This window comes from Oncorhynchus clarkii, chromosome 22 (genome assembly GCF_045791955.1).
Source record: "Oncorhynchus clarkii lewisi isolate Uvic-CL-2024 chromosome 22, UVic_Ocla_1.0, whole genome shotgun sequence".
In the NCBI taxonomy this organism is placed as follows: Eukaryota; Metazoa; Chordata; class Actinopteri; order Salmoniformes; family Salmonidae; genus Oncorhynchus; species Oncorhynchus clarkii.
The window spans coordinates 4,544,256-4,567,039 of record NC_092168.1 but is presented as its reverse complement, the minus strand read 5'-3'; the positions used below and the strand labels follow the sequence as shown (position 1 = coordinate 4,567,039).

The following is a 22,784-nucleotide window of genomic DNA, read 5'->3' as shown; positions in this document are numbered from 1 at the left end:
GGATGATTATAAACATGAACTGTATGTACAGTGGGGCAAAAAAGTATTTAGTCAGCCAATTGTGCAAGTTCTCCAACTTAAAAAAATGAGAGGCCTGTAGGTACACTTCAACTATGACAGACAAAATGAGAAAACAAATCCAGAAAATCACATTGTAGGATTTTTTATGAATTTATTTGCAAATTATGGTGGAAAATAAGTATTTGGTCACCTACAAACAAGCTAGATTTCTGGCTCTCATAGACCTGTAACTTCTTCTTTAAGAGGCTCCTCTGTCCTCCACTCGTTACCTGTATTAATGGCACATGTTTGAACTTGTTATCAGTATAAAAGACACCTGTCCACAACCTTAAACAGTCACACTACAAACTCCACTATGGCCAAGACCAAAGAGCTCTCAAAGGACACCAGAAACAAAATTGTAGACCTGCACCAGGCTGGGAAGACTGAATATGCAATAGGTAAGCAGCTTGGTTTGAAGAAATCAACTGTGGGAGCAATTATTAGGAAATGGAAGACATACAAGACCACTGATAATCTCCCTCGATCTGGGGCTCCACGCAAGATCTCACCCCGTGGGGTCAAAATGATCACAAGAACGGTGAGCAAAAATCCCAGAACCACACGGGGGGACCTAGTGAATGACCTGCAGAGAGCTGGGACCAAAGTAACAAAGCCTACCATCAGTAACACACTACGCCGCCAGGGACTCAAATCCTGCAGTGCCAGACGTGGCCCCCTGCTTAAGCCAGTACATGTCCAGGCCCGTCTGAAGTTTGCTAGAGAGCATTTGGATGATCCAGAAGAAGATTGGGAGAATGTCATATGGTCAGATGAAACCAAAATAGAACTTTATGGACAAAGAATGCTGACCATACCTACTGTGAAGCATGTGGGTGGAAACATCATGCTTTGGGGCTGTTTTTCTGCAAAGGGACCAGGATGACTGATCCGTGTAAAGGAAAGAATGAATGGGGCCATGTATCGTGAGATTTTGAGTGAAAACCTCTTTCCATCAGCAAGGGCATTGAAGATGAAACGTGGCTGGGTCTTTCAGCATGATAATGATCCCAAACACACCGCCCGGGCAACGAAGGATTGGCTTCCATAAGAAGCATTTCAAGGTCCTGGAGTGGCCTAGCCAGTCTCCAGATCTCAACCCCATAGAAAATCATTGGAGGGAGTTGAAAGTCCGTGTTGCCCAGCAACAGCCCCAAAACATCACTGCTCTAGAGGAGATCTGCATGGAGGAATGGGCCAAAATACCAGCAACAGTGTGTGAAAACCTTGTGAAGACTTACAGAAAACGTTTGACCTCTGTCATTGCCAACAAAGGGTATATAACAAAGTATTGAGAAACTTTTATTGACCAAATACTTATTTTCCACCATAATTTGCAAATACATTTATAAAAAATCCTACAATGTGATTTTCTGGATTTTTTTTTTCTTCTCATTTTGTCTGTCATAGTTGAAGTGTACCTATGATGAAAATTACAGGCCTCATCTTTTTAAGTGGGAGAACTTGCACAATTGGTGGCTGACTAAATACTTTTTTGCCCCACAGTATATACAGTGCATTCGGAAAGTATTCAGACCTCTTCACTTTTTCCACATTTTGTTACTTTTCAGCCATATTCTAAAATGTATTAAATAATGTTTTTCCCTCGACAATCTACACACAATACTCCATAATGACAAAACAAAAACAGGTTTTATTACATTTTTGCAAATATATAAAACATCTAAACTGAAATTTCACATTTGCATAAGTATTCAGACCATTTACTCAGTACTTTTGTTGAAGCTCCTATGGCAGCGATTACAGCCTCGAGTCTTCTTGGGTATGACGCTACAAGCTTGGCACACCTGTATTTGGGAAGCTTCTCCCATTCTCTGCAGGTCCTCTCAAGCTCTGTCAGGTTGGATGTGGAGTGTCGCTTACCAGCTATTATTTTCAGGTCTCTGCAGAGATGTTTGATCGGGTTCAAGTCTGGGCTCTGGCTGGGCCACTCAAGGACATTCAGAGACTTGTCCCGAAGCCACTCCTGCTTTGTCTTGGCTGTTTGCTTAGGGTCGTTGTCCTGTTGAACCTGAAACTGAGCGCTCTGTAGACGGTTTTCTTCAAGGATCTCGCTGTACTTTGCTCTTTTGATCTTTCCCTCTATCCTGACTAGTCCCTGCCACTGAAAAACATCCCCACAGCATGATGCTGCCACCGCCATTCTTCACCGTAAGGATGGTGCCAGGTTTCCTCCAGACGTGACGCTTGGCATTCAGGCCAAAGAGTTCAATCTTGGTTTCATCAGACCAGATAATCTTGTTTCTCATGGTCTGAGAGTCCTTTAAGTGTCTTTTGGCCACCTCCAAGTGGGCTGCCATGTGCCTTTTTACTGAGATGTGGTTTCCATCTGGCCGCTCTACCATAAAGGCCTGATCTGTGGAGTGCTGCAGAGGTGGTTGTCCTTCTGGAAGGTTCTCCCATCTCCACAGAGGAACTCTGGAGCTCTGTCAGAGTGACCATCGGGTTCTTGGTCACCTCCCTGACCAAGGCCCTTCTCCCCCCTCTAGGAAGAGTCTTGCTGGTTCCAAACGTCTTCCGTTTAAAATGATGGAGGCTGCTGTATTCTTGGGGACCTTCAATGCTGCAGGAACCTTTTGGTAACCTTCCCCAGATCTGTGCCTCTACAAAATCCTGCCTCTGAGCTCTACAGACAATTCCTTCGACCTGGCTTGGTTTTTTGCTCTGACATGCACTGTGGGACCTTTTATATGGACAGGCCTTTCCAACTAATGTCCAATTAATAAATTTCCACATGTGGAATCCAATCAAGTTGTAGAAACATCAAGGATGATCAATGTAAACAGGGGATGCACCTGAGCTCAATTTCAATCTCATAGCAAAGGGTCTGAGTACTTACGTAAATAAAGTATCTGTTTTTTATTTGTAGTAGATTTGCAAAAATGTCAAGTTTTCGCTTTGTCGTTGTTTTTATATAAAAATATTTAAGCAATTTTAGAATAAGGCTGTAACGTAACAAAATGTAGAAAAAGTGAAGGGGTCTGAATACTTTACAAATGCGCTGTACGTAAATTCTATGTACGATTTTATACATGTAAAACTGTATGTTAAAAGTATATATATGTACAACACACTTTGATCAAGAATCAGTTTACAGACCGAAACTGACTTCATCCACAACTACAACCTGGACCTGGATTACAACCACAACCTGGACTATAAGGCAGCTGTTTTGGGACACAATGATCACTGCACATATTGCAAATCCATTAAAACATCTCCTCTGTCATTTCTCCCAGGACTTTGAGCGTGAGAAACATGCCCACGGCGTGCTGCAGTTCCAGTTCAAGGAGATGAAGGAAACGCTAAAACAGAGCGAGGAGTTACTAACAGTGAGTCCTCCAAGGCATCCTCAAAATTAAAACCCAAAGCTTGTCAGGACAGCCAAAATGACTTTACCTGTCACCTTTCAGTTTTCTTATTTCTGAACTTCCCTGTCTTCTCACCTCCATGCTGATCATCTATTGTTCTCACTGCTTTCACCTTTCGCACACACTTAATTTTCTCCTATTTATTCCATCACATCTTCCTGCGTTTCCGCTGTCCAGGAGATCCGTCAGATGCGTCTCAAGCAGGACGGCTTTGTTAGGGAAATCTCTGACCTGCAGGAAACCGTGGAGTGGAAGGATAAAAAGATTGGGGTATGCCCTGTGAACTCTAATCTTTTCGTTTTGTTAGTACATGTTCAATTTGATAGCATTTGGTGGATGCAAACGGAAATCCCCACACATACTTGTGTTGTGTTCACCTGTGTTGTGGTGTTAAAATACACTTATTTACTTAGGCAGAGAAGTTGATGCTAGCTAAGTGCATGAATGCTTGATACTGTATACTGCTCCTTCACTTTCTCTCTGCTCACTTTCACTTCACCCATATCTATCTTTGTTCTTTACCTGCGCTTCCACTTCCCCTACTGGGGGAACTGCTCAGGCCTTAGAGCGGCAAAAGGAGTATTCGGATGCCATCCGAAATGAGCGGGATGAGCTCAGGGATGAGGTGGTCCAGCTGAAAGACATTCTGAAGGTATTTAGTCCTTTCAAGGGAGTCGGAGCTCGGAATATGCAACGCTGGCCTCTTAAACAGGGTTTCTCTATTGTAGTTATAATGCACTGTTGTGAAACTCTCTTAAGCCTCTCATCAGTTTGTGTTCATGTCCTGCCCAGAAACATGGAATTGTCCTCAGACCTGACCTGACTGCAAATGGGGAAACGCTGGAGTTGGGAACTGAAGGGTCAGCCAGTGGAGATCCAGCTTCTCAATTGGCTCAGGACTCCCAGACGTCGCCCCTGGAAGGGGGGAACAGCATGCTTGGTAAGCACCATTACTGGACAAAGATCGCTACATGTTGTAATCATCTCCTGCTTACATCATAGCTTTGCCAAATTATAGCTAACTTCTAAGCTCAAATCAGGCCCACACCTGATCTAATGCAACCCTGTAGACTTAACCTGAGTTTGGTTGACTGACATAGAAGTTAGTCGCAGAAGAAGTCCAAAACCTAAGCTTTCTCCACTGATTCTCCTCCCAACCCAATGCAACCCTTGCACTTGATGCATGTTAACTAATCCATGCATCCGAACCATGATTTAAAGCAGATGGTGTAAACACACATGGTGTTTTGGTGCCAAAATGTGTATCCTACATAGTAGTTTAATTTTGAGGTAAGTCCAGGGTCATTAGGCTGATTGCTTTGGCGAAATTATGTTGACCTTGTGTTTTGTCTATTATAAACTCTTTACTTCAACCTGATAAATGTCAATGGTGTTTGAAGTGTTTGCTGTGGTGTTATAGTTGGTTGGTGTTTACACCAGATCATTACACGGATCACAATCAATAAATCCATTAATTGGTCTATTCAATGTAGGTTGTTGATTTTATTTTTTGTAAATGATTAGGAAAAAATGTTTTGTTTGTTAAGTCACAAACCTGTCAATTTCTGGCCAGTCCCAAAGCAATATAACACTACAGTAGACATTTCAGAGTTTAAGATTTGCAGCTTGCCAAGGTGCCTCTGACCTGCTCATCTGCCTTGAAGATTAATCTGGGATCAAGGTTTTGTTTGGTGCTCTCCTCTTCCTCCTTTTCCACCTCTTCCATGCTGGTTTGATTTTTACCCAATTCTTTCAAATTACGCTTTGCGCTAATTGGCCCAGGTTCAACTGGCAGATCTTGATCATCAGAAAAATGTTTATTTGAAACTCCAAGCCACAGTGTTTGGCCTATTTCACCCTCATGGTATCCCTCATGGTCTCCTAGGCAGAGCTCAGGAGACGGAGTTGGGAAGTAGAGGAGATAAGGTGGTGGATCCAGGAAGGTCCAGGCAGCAAGAGGATACACACGAGGAGGAGGCTCAAGAGAACCATCTGACCTCGCCCACCCCCTGTAGCCTTGTTGGTGTTTCTGAAACAGAAACATCAAGGGAGGCTCAGCCATTCTCGCCCACATTGGGGGAAGAGGTTGAAATTGAAGGCAGTGATGTCAACAAAGACTCTGACAATGGCATACCAGTAGTAGAGTTCAAAAGTGGACCGGTCTGTGATTCTGAGGTACTTGTGGTTGTAACAGGTCCTGAGGAAGAGGTTACAGTAGCGGGGGAGGGGTATGAAGCAGCAGGTGTAGAGGGGACACGGCAAGGCAGAGTAGAGGTTGCAAGCGAAGGGGAAATGGGAATAAAAAATGACAAGGCAGATGAGGCAGAGACCAAAGTTGTCAAGAGCAGTGACGACACCAAAGAGACGTCCTCAAAAGAGCCTACCTCAGAATATGGTGCAGCAGCTGAACAAGAGAAAAACGAATTGAGTAAAGACGTGAAATGTTTAGACTCATATCCTCTGCCTAGGGAAACCATTGAGGACACCATGAAAAATGGCACACAGCTTAGCCAAGGGACAGACCTTGATACTAGTAAGAGCCCAATCAAATCAAACCCTGAGCCTCAGAAAACAAAAAAGGCTGAAGCGTTACCAGAGATAACTGACCTGCAACCACAGACCCAAGCAGGCAACAAGAAGAAGAAAGGCAAGAAGAAGAAGGGAGAGACACAAAGTGATGTAAAGCAGGAAGACCATAAGAAGAGCACAACAGAAACAAATGGCACACAGATTAGCCTAGGGACAGACCTTGATACTCCTAAGAGCCCAGTCGAATCAAACCCTGAGCCTCAGAAAACAAAAAAGGCATGTGTGTTGCCAGAGACCACTGACATGCAGCCACAGTCCCAAGGAGGCAAAAAGAAAAAGAAAGGCAAGAAGAAGGGAGAGAAACAAGGTGATGAAACGCAGGGAGATAAGATGAGCACAACAGAAGAGGATGTGGTCTCCACCCCAAGCAATAAGGAGCCAGTAGAGGCGGTAGGAGAGGGGGTTATCACAATAGAAACACAGCGAGAGGAGGGGACCAGTAGTTCACCAGATCGAGAGCTCCAAAGCCCTGAACAAAAAGCACAAACCATAGCTGAGGGACTGAACCTGAAGGAAGAACAACTAGAAGAAGACCGAGTAGAGCCTACCATTGAAGTATCTCTGACTGACCAAGCTAAGAGTGAGGAAGTTGTCTCAAAGAAGAAAAAGAAGAAAATGAAAAAGGACAAACACAAACCTACAATGGAATCAGAGAAATCAGAAGGCGAGATATCAGTATTATCCCTTGAGTCCAACATTGGTATTGCTGATCCTGTTGATCACTCCAAGTTTATAACCAGCACTTATAACCCTATGGAGGAATTAGAATCGACAACAGATACTGGTACCCAAAAGGACGAGTCAGGGTACACAACCAACCCTGATAACTTTGGAGACTGTTTGAACTCTTCAGCTGACCCAAAATGTCCATTGGACTCGAAACAGTCCACAGCTGGGAATTCAAACAATGTCAAAGAGGAAGATGCAATCAAGGTCTCGGTTGAAGAGGAACAAACAATCCAAGACTCAAAGGAACAAGGGAATAACTTTCACAGTCCCATTGTCTTAAGACCAGAGCTTAAGAAGAGCGTGGAACCTGAAGACCTTATCTTCCATGATGGTGTCGCTACTCATCCAGACCAGGCTAACGAAAATGCAACACAAGACCTAAAAGAGGCAGGTCAGGATAAACCAAACGGGAGCCCAGAAGAGCGTAAAAATGCACTTGAACATGAAGACACTTCAATGGCAATGCCAGCAAATGTAGAGGAATGCAACAATTCAGCAGATGAGAAATGTTGTAGCATATCGCTTGACCGCAACTGCCCTGCTGCTGACACCATAAGACTGCCTGAACAATTGGTGGATCTACCTGGTTGTCCAGTCACTGACAGGCACTTGTATGAAAACAACAAGCCAGAAACACTTGATTCAGAAGAGGCATCAAATGGAGGGATCTCTACAGAGACCGAGCTGAATGATACAGAAACACTTGATGCAGAAGAGGCATCAAATGGAGGGATCTCTACAGAGACCGAGCTGAATGATACAGAAACACGACTACAGGACCCTGTAAAAGAAACTCCGGTGACAATTGACTCTTTTAGGGAACAGAGCCACAATGAAAGTGGACCATGCACTATGGTGGCTAAAGCAGAAGAGCAAGATGATCCCATTGAGGCCAAGCTGGAGGGTAACAAGGTACCTGGACCCAGTGAGCAGTGGACTGACAAGGAGCATGAAAATGAGGGTCAATCGTTTGACTTTTCTGACCTAGTTTCAGTGGTTCCTGCAAATGTATTCCCAATAGCATCCCAAGAGGAGGTCAGCCAGGAAATGAGAACGATGTCGTTAGGATACAAAATAGAGGTAGAGCTTGGTAAAGAGAAGGGTAACCAGGAAGAGGAGGATGACAAACCACAGGACACAGAGGGAGTTAGCACGATAGTGGCACAGCAATCAATTGAAGGGGGGTTGGATAATGCACCAGAGGAGCTCCGAAGCCCTGAAGAAAAAGCACAAACCATAGTTGAGGGCCAGAACGTGACTGGAGAACAACAACAAATCACATTAGAGGAGGGGGTTAGTGTAACATACAACCAGAAAGACATTGCAGAGGAGGGAGTGAGTGTTGAACAGCAAGGTGTAGGGGAGAGCGAGAGGCAGCAGAATGCAACTGAGGTAGAGGCTTTGCCAGTAGAGGAGGGGGAAGAGGCAATCCAGTATGGGTCACAGCAGGGTAGAAGAGAAAGTAGTCAAAGTGCAGAGGGCAACAACGAGCAATCTAGGACAGGCTTGAAAAAAGGCAGTAAGAAAGTAAAAGGCAAGGGAAAAGAGGACTGCCGAATGTCCTAGTTTTTAGGTCTGCACTCAATATAAACAACAGCAAATATTTATGAAAGTGCAAAGAGTCTCAACTAATACAGCCAAAGCAAGTACCATTAAAATTCCTTCCAAAGTTATAATTTGATGTACTGTATTTTGAGGTCAAAGTATTTGTGACATATTTTTTGTTTTGTATTCCAGCACTTTGGATTTGAAATGATACTATGAGGTGAAGACTGGCAGCTTTAATTTGAGCGTACTTTTTGTTCAGCACTTTTTGTACATGCTCTAGTCCCCCCATTTTAGGGAACCAAAAGTATTTGGACAAATTCATTTGTGTGTTAAAGTAATCAAAAGTGTAGTATTTGGGCCTATATTCCTAGTACTCAATGACTACACTAAGCTTGTTTGATGCATTTGCAGTTTGTTTTGGCTCTTTTAGATTATGTTGTGCCCAATACATTATTTAACATTACATTTCTATTGTCACTTTTATTTTAAATAAGAATAGAATGTTTCTAAACACTTCTACATTAATGTGGATGCTACCATGATTACGAATAATGGTGAATAATGATGAGTGAGAAAGTTAGAGGCACAAAGACCATAACCCCAAAACATGCTAAACAGGAGAGGTTGAGGGGGATGATGTGTATGGCTCTATAATTTTCTGACTCATCATGATTCATTCATGATTATCCATAATCATTGTAGCATCCACATTAATGTAGAAGTGTTTAGAAATATTATATTCTTATTTAAAACAAAAGTGACTCCAAAATGACACAATACATTATTTACCATACGTTTCTATTGGGCATAAGCTTGACGTAGTCATTGCTTGGAATATGGGACCAAATACTAAACATTTGACTACATTAATACACATATGTGAATTCGTCCAACTACTTTTGGTTCCCTAAAATGGGGGGACAATGTACAAAAAGTGCAGTCATTTCTAAATGGGTACCCCAATTTGGATGAAAATACCCTCAAATAAAAGCTGACCATGATAAACATTAGACATATGATGGCCATGCAACAACAAATATGCCACTGTCCAAATACTTTGACTTCACAGCTTGTGTGTATTTTGGATAATTTTTAGGGAAGTTTGCCATAAGGGGTGGGTAAATCTTACCACGCAGGCTGTTTTTCCCCAAACAAGCAGTAAAACACCTGATTCAACTAAGAAAACCATTAATTTAAGACTAGTAGTAGTTGTAGAATCAATCAAATGTGTTACTACTTGCCTGGCCCTGGTAGGGTACATTGCCCATACTCTCGTATAAATCTGCAGCACCTATATACCTATACTGTAATAATGTAATATTGATTGATTGAATGACTATGTTTTTCTTCATCTATTCAAGGCACAATGTTTATATTGCAATGCATGATATTCGTATTGTCATACCGTCCTTCTCTCATCCTGTGATTTATGGAATTACCGGCCTAGTACACAAGGGGGCTGCCAAAAAAACAAAACCCATTGGTCGTCTTACCAGAATGCTAACAGAATTGGCACAAGCAATAGTGAATTTCCATGGAGGCTGCTAGCTAAATATGTTAATGAGCCCAAAGGAAAATAAACAAATTGCAAAGACAGGCAATCCAGCTCATAAAGGTATACATATATACGTAGGGGGTATACGTAGGCGCTACCAAATGTCAGTTTGGACATTTTGAAGCTAAATGTGAATGACAGACTTTGTGCAAATTAAGTTTTGACGCATGCTTGTCTGTGTGGAGTCGCAGGGGAAGGGGCCTGCCTGCTCAGACGGAATGTGAACGAAGAGGACAAAAAAACGCAAGGAAATCAAGCAGTGGTAGCCTTACAGATAATTCATCCAAAGGGCTTTGAGTTCTCAAACACAGCAGAAAGCTAACACCATACTATGCCTTGTCATCTTATTAATTCAGCCACTTACTTAGACAACTAACAAGTTAAACTTAGGGGTCACGGTAATGCAGAATTTATGTTTTTAACGCAGGAAAAAAATATAAAACATAACAAATATCTTGCTGAATTTTGTAAATGCAGATTTCTGCTCGGCATCAGACTACTTTTGTGCTTCAGTTTCACTTCTCCACTCAGATGAGAATTCACAAACGAGCATTCTATCAGTAGACAGTTCTCTGAATGATGTGTAGCTACTTTTCTGATACTTTTCTCAGTGTAACCAGATTACCTTTCTCTTTAAAATGCAAGATTAACTTTAAGCGAAACATTAGGAAAAGTAGCTGGCTACATTCTTTCTATGATAAACATTCGAAATACAGTATGATGGCAATGCATCGTTTTTTGCAAGGAAGACCTTGCTTTTTCATTGTAAGCTCATTTACTTGTGTGGCTGCCAGCCAAATAGCGTTACACTTCTGTTGATAAAAAGGAAGCTATTTTCTGTCGAATGTGCTGCACTAATGTATTTTCTGTGAAGGAAAACTACAGTTGCACTTCCCTGATCACGCTTGAAGCAAAAAACACTTGACTTTAAATATAAAACGCGACCCTTGTCAATACACAGCTGGACTGCTCCGGCTTTCTCCCATTGTGCTATTTACAAACACACATGTTAAGAGTAGGGGTGTTAACCCCCGGTGTTCTGGCTAAATTCCCAATCTGGCCCTTATACCATCATCGCCACCTAATCATCCCCAGCTTCCTATAGGCTCAATCATTCCCAGGACATTGCTGTAAATGAGAATGTGTTGTCAGTCAACTTAACTGGTAAAATAAGGGTTAAATAAAGAAATAAAAATAAACTCTCTCAACTGTTCTCAGGGCAATACGGTAAGCTTCATAATGTGAAATGAAGAACGCGATCTGCTGTATCTGCTAACTGCTAATATTTTTTGAAAACTTAAAATAAATAGTTTTCCCTGGCTATTTCCAAATATGGTATACCGCCCAAGCCTAGACAAAAGTTTGCCCAGAACAAAAAATATTTTCCTGCTTGGTGTATTTTGATGAAGAGAGAAACTAACCGATTTGAGATTTTCTCATGCCATAAAATAATTGGCAGAAAAATCCTCCATGTTACAAGTCCATTCCATGTAGCCAATGATCTCAGGTGAAATCCAAGCCCTAGGATATCATGTGTATACTGTAAAATTGCTTTGTGTTCAGCATATGCCATAGTTCCTGAATTCATATGATATGACTGCTAGACAAATTGTATACAAGAATATGACTCCCTTGTTAATCACTGGTCTAAATGTTTCTTCATGTGCACTTTTTGTAAGGAAATACCTTCTGACCCTTTTTCATGATTGAATAAAATAAGTAATTACAAACTTTGAGAAATAAACTTTAGTAATATATAATACTAATTATGTAGTGTTATAGTATAATAGTACTTATGTGTTGTCTACAGCAGTCTCATTGACGCACAAACATAATCTCTTCGGGTCAACTTCTCTCATCCATTAGCTGTTTAGCATAAAAATACCCTAGAGGCTGTGTGCCCTCCTCTCCAGTTTCTGCATGCTAACCATAACCCCACCCCTCACCTACGCTCTCCCAATGGACACCTGCTCCATTGCATGCATCAAGTGACTCTAAACTCCTCCCACCCCGACTCAGCCCCTCCCCATCCATGTACTTGGCTCCTCCCACCCCTGGTATGTTAACATTGGTTTTACTGTATGCTCAAGTTGTTCTTATGATTGTTCTTGCATGAACATAATGAAAGTGTGTATTGATTAGGTTAGATGCTTACTCAAAGTTATACAGATTATGGTGACAAGTTCTGTGAAATTTTTAATACTGTAAGCAGATCGGCTCAAGACATGTTTTCTTTCAGAGATCCGCTTGAGGAAGCTGGTTGACGAGCGGGAGAACTTGATAGGACAGGTGAGTAAGGACATCCATCTATCCATAGTCTGTCACCCATTATGCTAGCTGAACTCTTCAACTGAATTGGCCATAGAGGCAACAGGCAAATAAACAGGCAAATAAAATAAAATTGTATTTGTCACATATGCTGAATACAACAGGTGTAGTAGACCTTACCGTGAAATGCTTACTTACAAGCCCATGGCCAACAATGCAGTTAAGAAAATAGAGTAAATAAAATATTAATGTTACATTTTTTTTGTATTTTTTTGTTTAAAGTAACACAATAAAATAACAATAATGAGGCTATATACAGGGTTTACCAGTACTGAGTCAGTGTGCAGGAGTACAGATTAGATAATAAACAGTGAGTAGCTGCAGTGTAAAAACAGGGGGGGGGGGGGTTAAATGCAAATAGTCCAGGTGGCCATTTTGATTAATTGTTCAGCAGTCTAATGGCTTGGGGGTAGAAGCTGTTAAGGAGCCTTTTGGACCAAGACTTAGCACTCCGGTACCGCTTGCCGTGCGGTAGCAGAGAGAAAACAGTCTATGAATTGGGTGACTGGAGTTTTATAAAATAGCCTCAAACTCTACTCAACAAATTCGATGCAGTCTATCACAGTGCCATCCGTTTTGTCACCAAAGCCCTATATATTACCCACCACTGCAACCTGTATGCTCTCGTTGGCTGGCCATCGCTTCATACTCGTCGCCAAACCCACTGGCTCCAGGTCATCTACAAGTCTCTGCTAGGTAAAGCCCCGCCTTATCTCAGCTCACTGGTCACCATAGCAGCAACCACCCGTAGCACACGCTCCAGCAGGTATATCTCACTGGTCACCCCCAAAGCCAATTCCTACTTTGGCCACCTTTCCTTCCAGTTCTCTGCTGCCAATGACTGGAACGAACTGCAAAAATCTCTGAAGCTGGAGACTCATATCTCCCTCACTAGCTTTAAGCACCAGCTGTCAGAGCAGCTCACAGATCACTGCACCTGTACATAGCCCATATGTAAACAGCCTATCCAACTACCTTACCCCAATACTGTATTTATTTATTTATCTTGCTCCTTTGCACCCCAGTATCTCTACTTGCACATTCATCTTCTGCAAATCTACCATTCCAGTGTTTAATTGATATATTGTAATTACTTTGCCACCGTGGCCTATTTATTGCCTTACCTCCCTTACCTCATTTACACTCACTGTATATAGACTTTTCTTTTTCTACTGTATTATTGACTGTATGTTTTGTTTATTCTGTTGTTTGTGTCAAACTGCTGTGCTTTATCTTGGCCAGGTCGCAGTTGTAAATGAGAACTTGTTCTCAACTAGCCTACCTGGTTAAATAAAGGTGAAAAAAAAAGATACATCTTTTCAGTCTCCTGAGGGGAAAAAGGCGTTGTTGTGCCCTCTTCGTGACTTTCTTTGTGTGTTTAGACCATGATAGTTAGTAGGTGATGTGGACACCAAGGAACTTGAAACTCTCGACCCGCTCGATGTGACTGGGAGCGTGTTTGGCCCTCCTTTTCCTGTAGTCCACGATCATCTCCTTTGTCTTGCTCACGTTGAAGGAGAGGTTTTTGCCCTGGCACCACACTGCCAGGTCTCTGACCACCTCCCTATAGGCTGTGTCATCGTTGTCGGTGATCAGGCCTACCACTGCTGTGTCGTCAGCAACCTTGATGGTGTTGGAGTCGTGCTTGGCCACGCAGTTGTGGGTGAACAGGGAGTACGGGAGGGGACTAAGCACACACCCCTGAGGGGCCCCTGTTTTGAGCATCAGCGTGGCAGATGTGTTTTTACCCTTACCAGCTGGGGGCGGCCTGGCTCTGTTATGGTATGGGATGCATTTTCCTGGCATGGTTTACAGTTGAAGTCGGAAGTTTACATACACCTTAGCCAAATGCATTTAAACTCAGTTTTTCACAATTCCTGACCTTTAATCCTCGTAAAAAATCCCTGTCTTAGGTCAGTTAGGATCACCACTTTATTTTAAGAATGTGAAATGTCAGAATAATAGTACAGATAATGATTTATTTCAGCATTTATTTATTTCATCACATTCTCAGTGTGTCAGAAGTTTACATACACTCAATTAGTATTTGGTGGTATTGTCTTTAAATTGTTTAACTTGGGTCAAACGTTTCGGGTAGCCTTCCACAAGCTTCCCGCAACAATCCTACCACCATCAACAAAACACCAAATACACCAAGTGTATTTTCTCGTGGAAGATTAGTGTCGCAACCCTCCAATAGAGTTCCAGACACTTGTAGAATCTATGCCAAGGTGCAATAAAGCTGTTCTGGCGGCTCGTGGTGGCCCAACGCCCTATTAAGACAATTAATGTTGGTGTTTCCTTTATTTTGGCAGTTACCTGTATGTTTGTTGTTGTTTTTATACAGCTACAATTTGAATAGGTTTTAACTGTCCTGAATGTGGTCCTCCCTATAGGTGAAGAAACTGAAGGCCCAAGTAGAGCAGAAGAAACAGAGGAACGAGATTGAGGAGGATTCCAGCCCGGAGGGCGAGGTTCTGGAGAACGGCACAGATCCACACATACAAGACCTGCAGAGTAAGATTCACAGACACTGTAACGTGTTATGACTGAAATTAATAACTCAAGATAAAAATGTATGTTAGTCCTAACTATGTTATTTTAATAGGATTCATATTCAGTATCTACTGCATTGGCACATCAGACCTTGTTTTCTTTTTTCCCACATTTGCAGGAGATGCCAGCAGGCAACTTAGTGACCTAAAGTTCAAACTTGTCAAATCGGAGCAGGAAGTGACAGCTTTGGAACAGAATGTAAGTGTACTGTCATTAACCTAGTTGATTGGAAAGAGATAATTATCACAGGTCCAAGTACTGCTAATTTGACTCGTTATAGGCTGAGATTCTCATGTACTCTATCCAATCACCAATCTGCAGGTTACTAGGCTAGAGGGTCAGGTGACCCGCTACAAGGGTGCGTCGGAGAACTCAGAGAAAGTAGAGGACGAGTTGAAGGCTGAGAAACGCAAGCTGCAGAGAGAAGTATGTCCCCCAGCTGTCAGTTATGTGGCTTAAATCAAGCTCCTATGCAGAGACCAGATGTCAGGGGTCTGCACTGTTCAGAACATTGCTTCTGAAATGGATAGAATTACATGGTCATGTGGAATAGAATGGAATAGTTTCTCCCTCCTTTATCCGAAGTGTGCACTAATAGACTTCCCTGCATGGATTTAAAAGGAATGGCCTAATCCTTTCAAATCTTAGGGGGAGTGAACAAGTGCACACTTGGGTTATAATGTACACAATTTGTGTTTTTGATTCATTGTTGATTTTGAATGAATCTCTGAATAAAATCTAATGATTGTTCTTTCTGTTCCTTGATGGCAGTTGCGGTCAGCACTGGACAAGATAGATGAACTTGAGTCGAACAACAGCCACCTCTCTAAACGGTTGGACAAGATGAAGGCCAATCGCTCCACGGCAACGACTCCCTAATGATGACCTGGCAGAATAACTCCGTCCCTATCCTGTCCGTCCACCAATGGCTGCCCACGTTGGAAGGAGTGTCCTGCCTTGCATTGGGCTTGCCTCTCCATCTGCTTCGCAACTTTATGAAAAAAAACTTTAAGTAACTTCAGTTCTCCTAATCGCTAGCGCACACAACACAGAACACAAACACGCGCAATGTGCCATATTCTTAATGTCTTTGTTTTTGTTTGTTTTTCCAATGATGAGAATTCTTCATAGGTGTATATATGACACCCAGAAAGCCCTTACCAAGCACTAATTGTCGGGGAAGAGTAAGTCTGTATGTCTTATTTTCTGGGGGAAGGCGCTGCTCTGCACCAGAGAATTTGGGGAAATACAGTGCGACTAGGGGCGACCTGGGACTGGATAGGGTTCTTTGGACCGCGACTGGCTACTTGGGCTACATAATTTTGCTATCCCATCCCCTGTGTACAGAATAACACTGAATGTCCCTCTGTCCGGAACTATCCTCCTCCTCACTCAAACCCCTATGTTCACCTTTACTAAACAGAGAGGACATGGCCCAAAGTCTCAGTGGACTGAACTGAACTGGGTTAACATGGTGTGCTGTGGATGTGAGAGCATTTTTTTGTGTGTATTTACATTTTTTCCCTCTTATACCCTGCATTTCTCTTATCTGTGTCCTAAAAGCCAAATTATGAGCACATTTTACCATGGTTGGGTGTGTATGTTTGTCTCTTTGTGTTTACCTGTTGTCTCTTAAAGGGCAACTCCACCACTTTTCAACTTCGTTTTCATGATCTCCAGCATATTACCAGTGTCAACGGCGCATTTGTACAAAAAACATATACAGTTGAAGTCAGAAGTTTACAGACACCTTAGCCAAATACATTTAAACTCAGTTTTTCACAATTCCTGTTTTAAGTCTGTTAGGATCACCATTTTATTTTAAGAATGTGAAAAGTCAGAAAAATAGTAGAGAGAATGAATTATTTTTATTTCAGCTTTTATTTATTTCATCACATTCCCAGTGGGTTGGAAGTTTACATACACTATTAGTATTTGGTAGCATTGCCTTTAAATTGTGTAACTTGGGTCAAACGTTTTGGGTAACCTTCCACAAGCTTCCCACAATAAGTTGGGTGAATTTGCTCGCACACGCTTTTTCAGTTCTGCCCACACATTTTCTATGGGATTGAGGTCAGGGCTTTGTGATGGTCACTCCAATACCTTGACCTTGTTGTCCTTAAGCCATTTTGCCACAACTTCGGAAGTATGCTTGGGGTCATTGTCCACTTGGAAGACCCATTTGCGACCAAGCTTTAACTTTCTGACTGATGTCTTGAGATGTTGCTTCAGTATATCCACATAATTTTCCTTCGTCATGACGCCATCTATTTTGTGAAGTGCACCAGTACCTCCTGCAGCAAAGCCCCCCCACAACATGATGCTGCCAACCCCGTGCTTCACGGTTGGGATGGTGTTCTTCAGCTTGCAAGCCTCCCCCTTTTTCCTCCAAACATAACGATAGTCATTATGGCCAACAGTTCTGTTTTTTGTTTCATCAGACCAGAGGACATTTCTCCAAAAAGTATGATCTTTGTCTCCATGTGCAGTTGCAAACCGTAGTCTGGCTTTTTTATGGCTGTTTTGGAGCAGTGGCTTCTTCCTTGCTGAGCGGCCTTTCAGGTTGTGTCGATATAGGACTCGTTTTATTGTGGATATAGATACTTTTGTACCGGTTTCCTCCAGCATCTTCACAAAGTCCTTTGCTGCTGTTCTGGGATTGATTTGCACTTTTTGCACCAAAGTACGTTCATCTCTAGGAGACAGAACGTGTCTCCTTCCTGAGCGGTATGACAGCTGCTTGGTCCCATGGTGTTTATACTTGCGTACTATTGTTTGTACAGATGAACGTGGTACCTTCAGATGTTTCTTCCAAGGATGAACCAGACTTGGGGAGGGCTACAATTCTTTTCTGAGGTCTTGGCTGATTTCTTTTGATTTTCCCATGATGTCAAGCAAAGAGGCACTGAGTTTCAAGGTAGGCCTTGGTACACCTCCAATTGACTTAAATGATGTCAATCAGAAGCTTCTAAAGCCATGACATCATTTTCTGGAATTTTCCAAGCTGTTTAAAGGCACAGTCAACTTAGTGTATGTAAACTTCTGACTTACTGGAATTGCGATACAGTGAAATAATCTGTCTGTAAACAATTGTTGTAAAAATTACTTGTGTCATGCACAAAGTAGATGTCCTAACCTACTTGCCAAAACTATAGTTTGTTAACAAGAAATTTGTGGAGTGGTTGAAAAACAATTTTTAATGACTCCAACCTAAGTGTATGTAAACTTCTGACTTCAACTGTATGTAAACTTAAAATTTCACCCCGATTACAAGTTATTTAAAAACAGTGATTTTCAAACAGTTGTGGTGACGTGGGGAGCAAGAAAACACCCAACCTTCGGTTAGAAACTCATTGGAGGTTTTGAAAATCAATTTTTTTTAAAACTTTTAATACTACCCTGTAATGTCACACGGAAACGTTATTTTAGGACCACAGGTCATAGAAAAGTGTTGTTTTCCCATATGGAGATAATGAGGTTAAGTGGTAGTTGCCCTTTTAAGTCCAAAAGCTTGTGTTGTCAAGAGGACACAGGAGGTTGTGTATGCATCCCACCTTCCCAAGCTACACCTTCTTTCTTACCACAATTGATATAATCATTGTCACACAAACAGAATGTACAGTATTTAACTTCACCTGTGATTTCACCCGCTTTCTACTTCAGATGTATTTGTTTTTTGATTCGTTTTTTTGGGGGGACAAAATAATAGAATTGAAAGACTGATGTCTTTGAATGTACCAAGTTCATGTTTATTAGGCGCCAAATGGAAGAAAAGCTCAAACAAGGAGGGACTACCTAGAATTGTCCAATAAGATACGCTTATTTTAGTTCTGTTGCCATTGGTTTGAAATGTTTTGCTACAGTGTGCAGGTGCCCTAATGAATATGACCCAGGTGTTTGGTTAATTTGTTTGGGCAGGCTGTTTAGGACCTGTCTATTACAGCCACAGCTATGAGTGAGCCTCAAAGCAGTCAATGACAGCCTGCGTACCCCCCCCCCCCCCCCCCCCCGCCCAATCAGGTAGAGCCTCACTGACGTTTGTCTCAAGCAATAATGTAAAAAGGCCACCTCACATACTCTTGCTTGTTGAGACATGCTGCTGATGATGATGCTTATGGTGATGAAGAAGACTACACAAATAAGGGCGAATGTTAATAGGATAAGCCTCAAACACACTCTGGGGAGATGCTGCTTCACTGTTTACAAAGCTTTAAAATGTTTAAGAAGACTCAAGGAATTGTAATCGCTGTGCAATAAAATGTCCAACCATGCTGTATCGGCAGTTGAGTGTTTAAATCAAATCATTGCAGGAAATTAGCTGTAAAACTGCAACATTTTCTCTACACCCTTGTTCTTACCATAGGGGTCATTATTGTTGTAACCTTCTGCAGGCAGGTGGCACCAGAAGATGTTGACACCCATGCCAAACTGTAACGCCATGGTGTTATGAAACCACATGTCTGAGGGAGAAACGGGGACAATATTGAACTGATGTAACTCATGTACAATAACTGCACACTTCTGTTTACAGTGTATATTCTGGTAATTACAGTAAATTCCATACTATTTAGTGTTGTGGACAAATTTAATTCAGTTTGTTTGACTTGTGTGTAATCAGAATTTAGGGCTCTATTCAATCCGCATAGCAGAAGTTCCGCTTTACAGAGTGATTGCAATTTAAAGGCAATGTTCCCACTTAAGTGTAGACCGCATTCACGGTAAACACTGCATATGTCAGCTCAATCGGAAAGGACCTTTACATTTCTAGTGCAGAGTCTGTAACTCTTCAGATTTACAGATTTGAATAGAGCCCTTAATTTCATCATCCAGCCTGCCCATACCAGCGATTGGGAAAACCAGGTTCTAGTACACGAGTACCACCAAGCCTTCACAAACTCTGGGAACCACCCCAGGTCTGAACAGTCTATGGCCAGACCCTCAGATTTGTCACCTGATACTAAGTTAGATGTGAAAGTAAATAGTTGGGTATGTACATGTAGAACATTTGCTTTCGTTACTGTGGAAGTATTATACCATTTTCCTGACGCAGGTTGAGGTGCAATGTATCCTGGGGGCTGTAGAGCATCACACGCTTCCTCCCCGTCACCTGGGCCAGCAGGTTGTACATCCCCTGACCACGAGGATAGATGGAAGGACACCACAGAACAGAGAGATTGAGTAACTTTGAAGTATCCTATAAGGGATCATCCTATAAAAGTGGAACTGACAGTGTTTTAACTACTTTGCATAAATGAAAGAGACAATCATATCAGTCAAAAATATTGAATTCCCAGTTTATGCTTCAAAACCAACTATTTGACTCAAAATTCCATGATGTAGAGTTGGGCATTGTTGGCAGAGTAGATAGATGCAGTTCATATAATTCACCAATACATTTTTTGGTAGTCAAAATATATTGCTATCAGATTGTAAATCACAGCTGGCCTGGTACATTGTTTGCTGCCACAACCATTCGGGATGCACTTTCAGTTTCAATGACTCAATATTTTGAACAAAAATGGATGACTCTAAGGCTGGGAATGTCAATACAATCAAACTAGAAAGGGAAAATGCTATATACAGTATCCTATGTACCTAAGTGGACATTAAAGGGACATCTTTTTTCAAATAAAACAATTGCTAGTTTGGGTCACAGTTACATGTTTGTTTTTTTGTATATATAAATAGGCTGTCTGGCCTGCGAATTCAATGTGTTTTTTCAATATGGTCCGTGCGCTGATTGAGTTTGACACCCCTGGTCTTGCGTGTTTATGTAGCTAGCTATTTATTTCGCAAGCTAAAAACATGGAGCCTAACATTAGCTAGCTAGCTGCTGGGAGGATGTCATGTTATTGGAGGAGTGTGTGAATGACCAGCTTTTCCCCATCTTTTTTTCAGTGGCTACAGCTAGAGATGCTGGTGTAATTTGGTTAGCTAGCAAGAAATGGGGATCGCTTGCTAGCTGGCTAGCTATGTTGACTTAAGTAAGCATATCTCTTATCTTGACAAAGGATAAAATGTTCACTAACAGGGATGTAAACACATTTCTGCACAAAACGTAAAAGAAATAAGCTTTTGTGCGTATGGAACATTTCTAGGATATTTTATTTCAGCTCATGATACATGCGAACAAAACTTGACATGTTGCGTTATTTTTGTTCAGTATAGGTTGTCCAATCGTCAATACAGCTGCTATCAAAAGCGGCAAATGTTCCAATATATCCCAAAATGTTTATTCAGGTAAAGGTTTTCACATTCATTAGCTAACTTTCATGAAAAGTCATTCTGTGCTTTTTCACTTGACACACGCATCCCTCTCCTTATAATAGACGGTGCATTCTGAAGTTGCATGCATCGGGTGGCACATCGGTAAAACGCAGGTTCAATCTTGTCGCCAATTTGTCGTGTTTGTACCCTTATAAACACATCTACATGAAACAAATAAGACTCTCAGTAGTTTTGTTAATTGGCCATGTAATCCTTGCTTCAATGACACACACACAATAGATAAATAATTCTGAAAATCACTCCACTCTGTAGCTATGGCTACTACTGTAAACCATGCTTGATCAGCTGAGCAAATTTGCTCCAGCCAGCAGCCTAGCACAAGCTTTTCTGAATGGCCATATGATCGCTAGTTTGCCAGCGTGTTGATGAAGGTGTACGGCACCAACGATATGAGACTGTTCCCAGAAATCTAAATGTATCTGAGTCTGTGCCTCGCTACTTTGTAACATTTGGCCAATGCAATAACGTTGAAGATTGCAGTCAGCTGTGCTGTAGAACTCAGCACACTAATCAAGGCAGAACAGATAATGAAAACACATTTGTTAATTAGCTAGAGCTTCACTACTTGTTAAAAACGGCCAGCTTCAGTCAGCTGATTCTAGACATCCCTTCTTGTTAGTTCTAGTCAGGCAGCTTAGTCGCCCATTCAGAGGACCATCACTTTTGTTAGTGTCTTATTGGTCAAGGTCATGGCAAAATGTATCACCACATCTCCTTCAGCTTATCAAATCAAATTGTATTTGTCACATACACATGGTTAGCAGATGTTAATGTGAGTCTAGTGAAATGCTTGTTCTTCTAGTTCCTACAGTACAATAACATCTAACAAGTAATCTAACAATTTCCCAACAACTACCTAATACACACAAATCTAAAGGGGTGAATGAGAAAATGTACATGTAAGTATATGGATAGGAGATGTCTGAGTGGCATAGGCAAGATGCAATAGATGGTCTAAAATACAGTGTATGTGATATGAGTAATGTAACATATGTGAACATTATTAAAGTGGCATCATTTGGAGGGGCATTGTATAAAGTGACTTGTGATCCATTTATTAAAGTGGCCAGTGATTGGGTCTCAATGTAGGCAGCAGCCTCTCTGAGATAGTGATTGCTGTTTAGCAGTCTGATGGCCTTGAGATAGAAGCTGTTTTTCAGTCTCTCAGTCCCAGCTTTGATGTACCTGTACTGACCTCGCCTTCTGGATGGAAGCGATGTGAACAGGCAGTGACTCGGGTGGTTGATGTCCTTGATGATTTTTTGGGCCTTCCTGTGACATTGGGTGCTGTAGGTGTCATGAAGGGCAGGTAGGGCATGCCCCCGGTGATGCATTGTGCAGACCTCACCACCCTCTGGAGAGCCTTGCGGTTGAAGGCGGTGCAGTTGCTGTACCAGGCTGTGATACAGCCTGACAGGATGCTCTCGATTGTGCATCTGTAAAAGTTTGTCAGGGTTTTGGGTGATAAGAAAAATGTATTCAGCCTCCTGAGGTTGAAGAGGAGCCATTGCACCTTCTTCTCCACACTGTCTGTGTGGGTGGCCCATTTCAGTTTGTCTGTGTACGCCGAGGAACTTAACTTTCCACCTCCACTGCTGTACTTTCAATGTGGAAAGGGGGGTGCTCCCTCTGCTGTTTCCTGAAGTCCACGATCATCTCCTTTGTTTTGTTGACGTTGAGTGAGAGGTTGTTTTCCTGACACCACACTCCGAGTGCCCTCACCTCCTTCCTGTAGGCTG

General features: G+C 42.0%; 1 protein-coding gene across 16 annotated transcripts in view; it reads left to right on the top strand.

Moving 5' to 3' along the window:
• Positions 1-19,039, top strand: part of LOC139380206 (leucine-rich repeat flightless-interacting protein 2-like) — an 87,084-nt gene extending 68,045 nt beyond the window's left edge. For 7 of the 16 annotated variants that reach the window (XM_071122681.1, XM_071122683.1, XM_071122677.1 and 4 more), the window contains 5 exons: positions 3,321-3,413; positions 3,630-3,722; positions 4,012-4,104; positions 4,245-4,392; positions 5,338-11,597. In XM_071122681.1, the coding sequence (XP_070978782.1) occupies positions 3,321-3,413; positions 3,630-3,722; positions 4,012-4,104; positions 4,245-4,392; positions 5,338-8,336 (3,426 nt within the window). In that variant the 3' untranslated portion in view covers positions 8,337-11,597. Of the gene's footprint in view, positions 1-3,320; positions 3,414-3,629; positions 3,723-4,011; positions 4,105-4,244; positions 4,393-5,337; positions 11,598-12,112; positions 12,163-14,597; positions 14,719-14,875; positions 14,956-15,078; positions 15,184-15,528 lie in introns of those variants that run through there. The other 9 variants (XM_071122690.1, XM_071122688.1, XM_071122687.1 and 6 more) reach the window with 3 other exon arrangements.
• Positions 19,040-22,784: the final 3,745 nt, after the last annotated feature.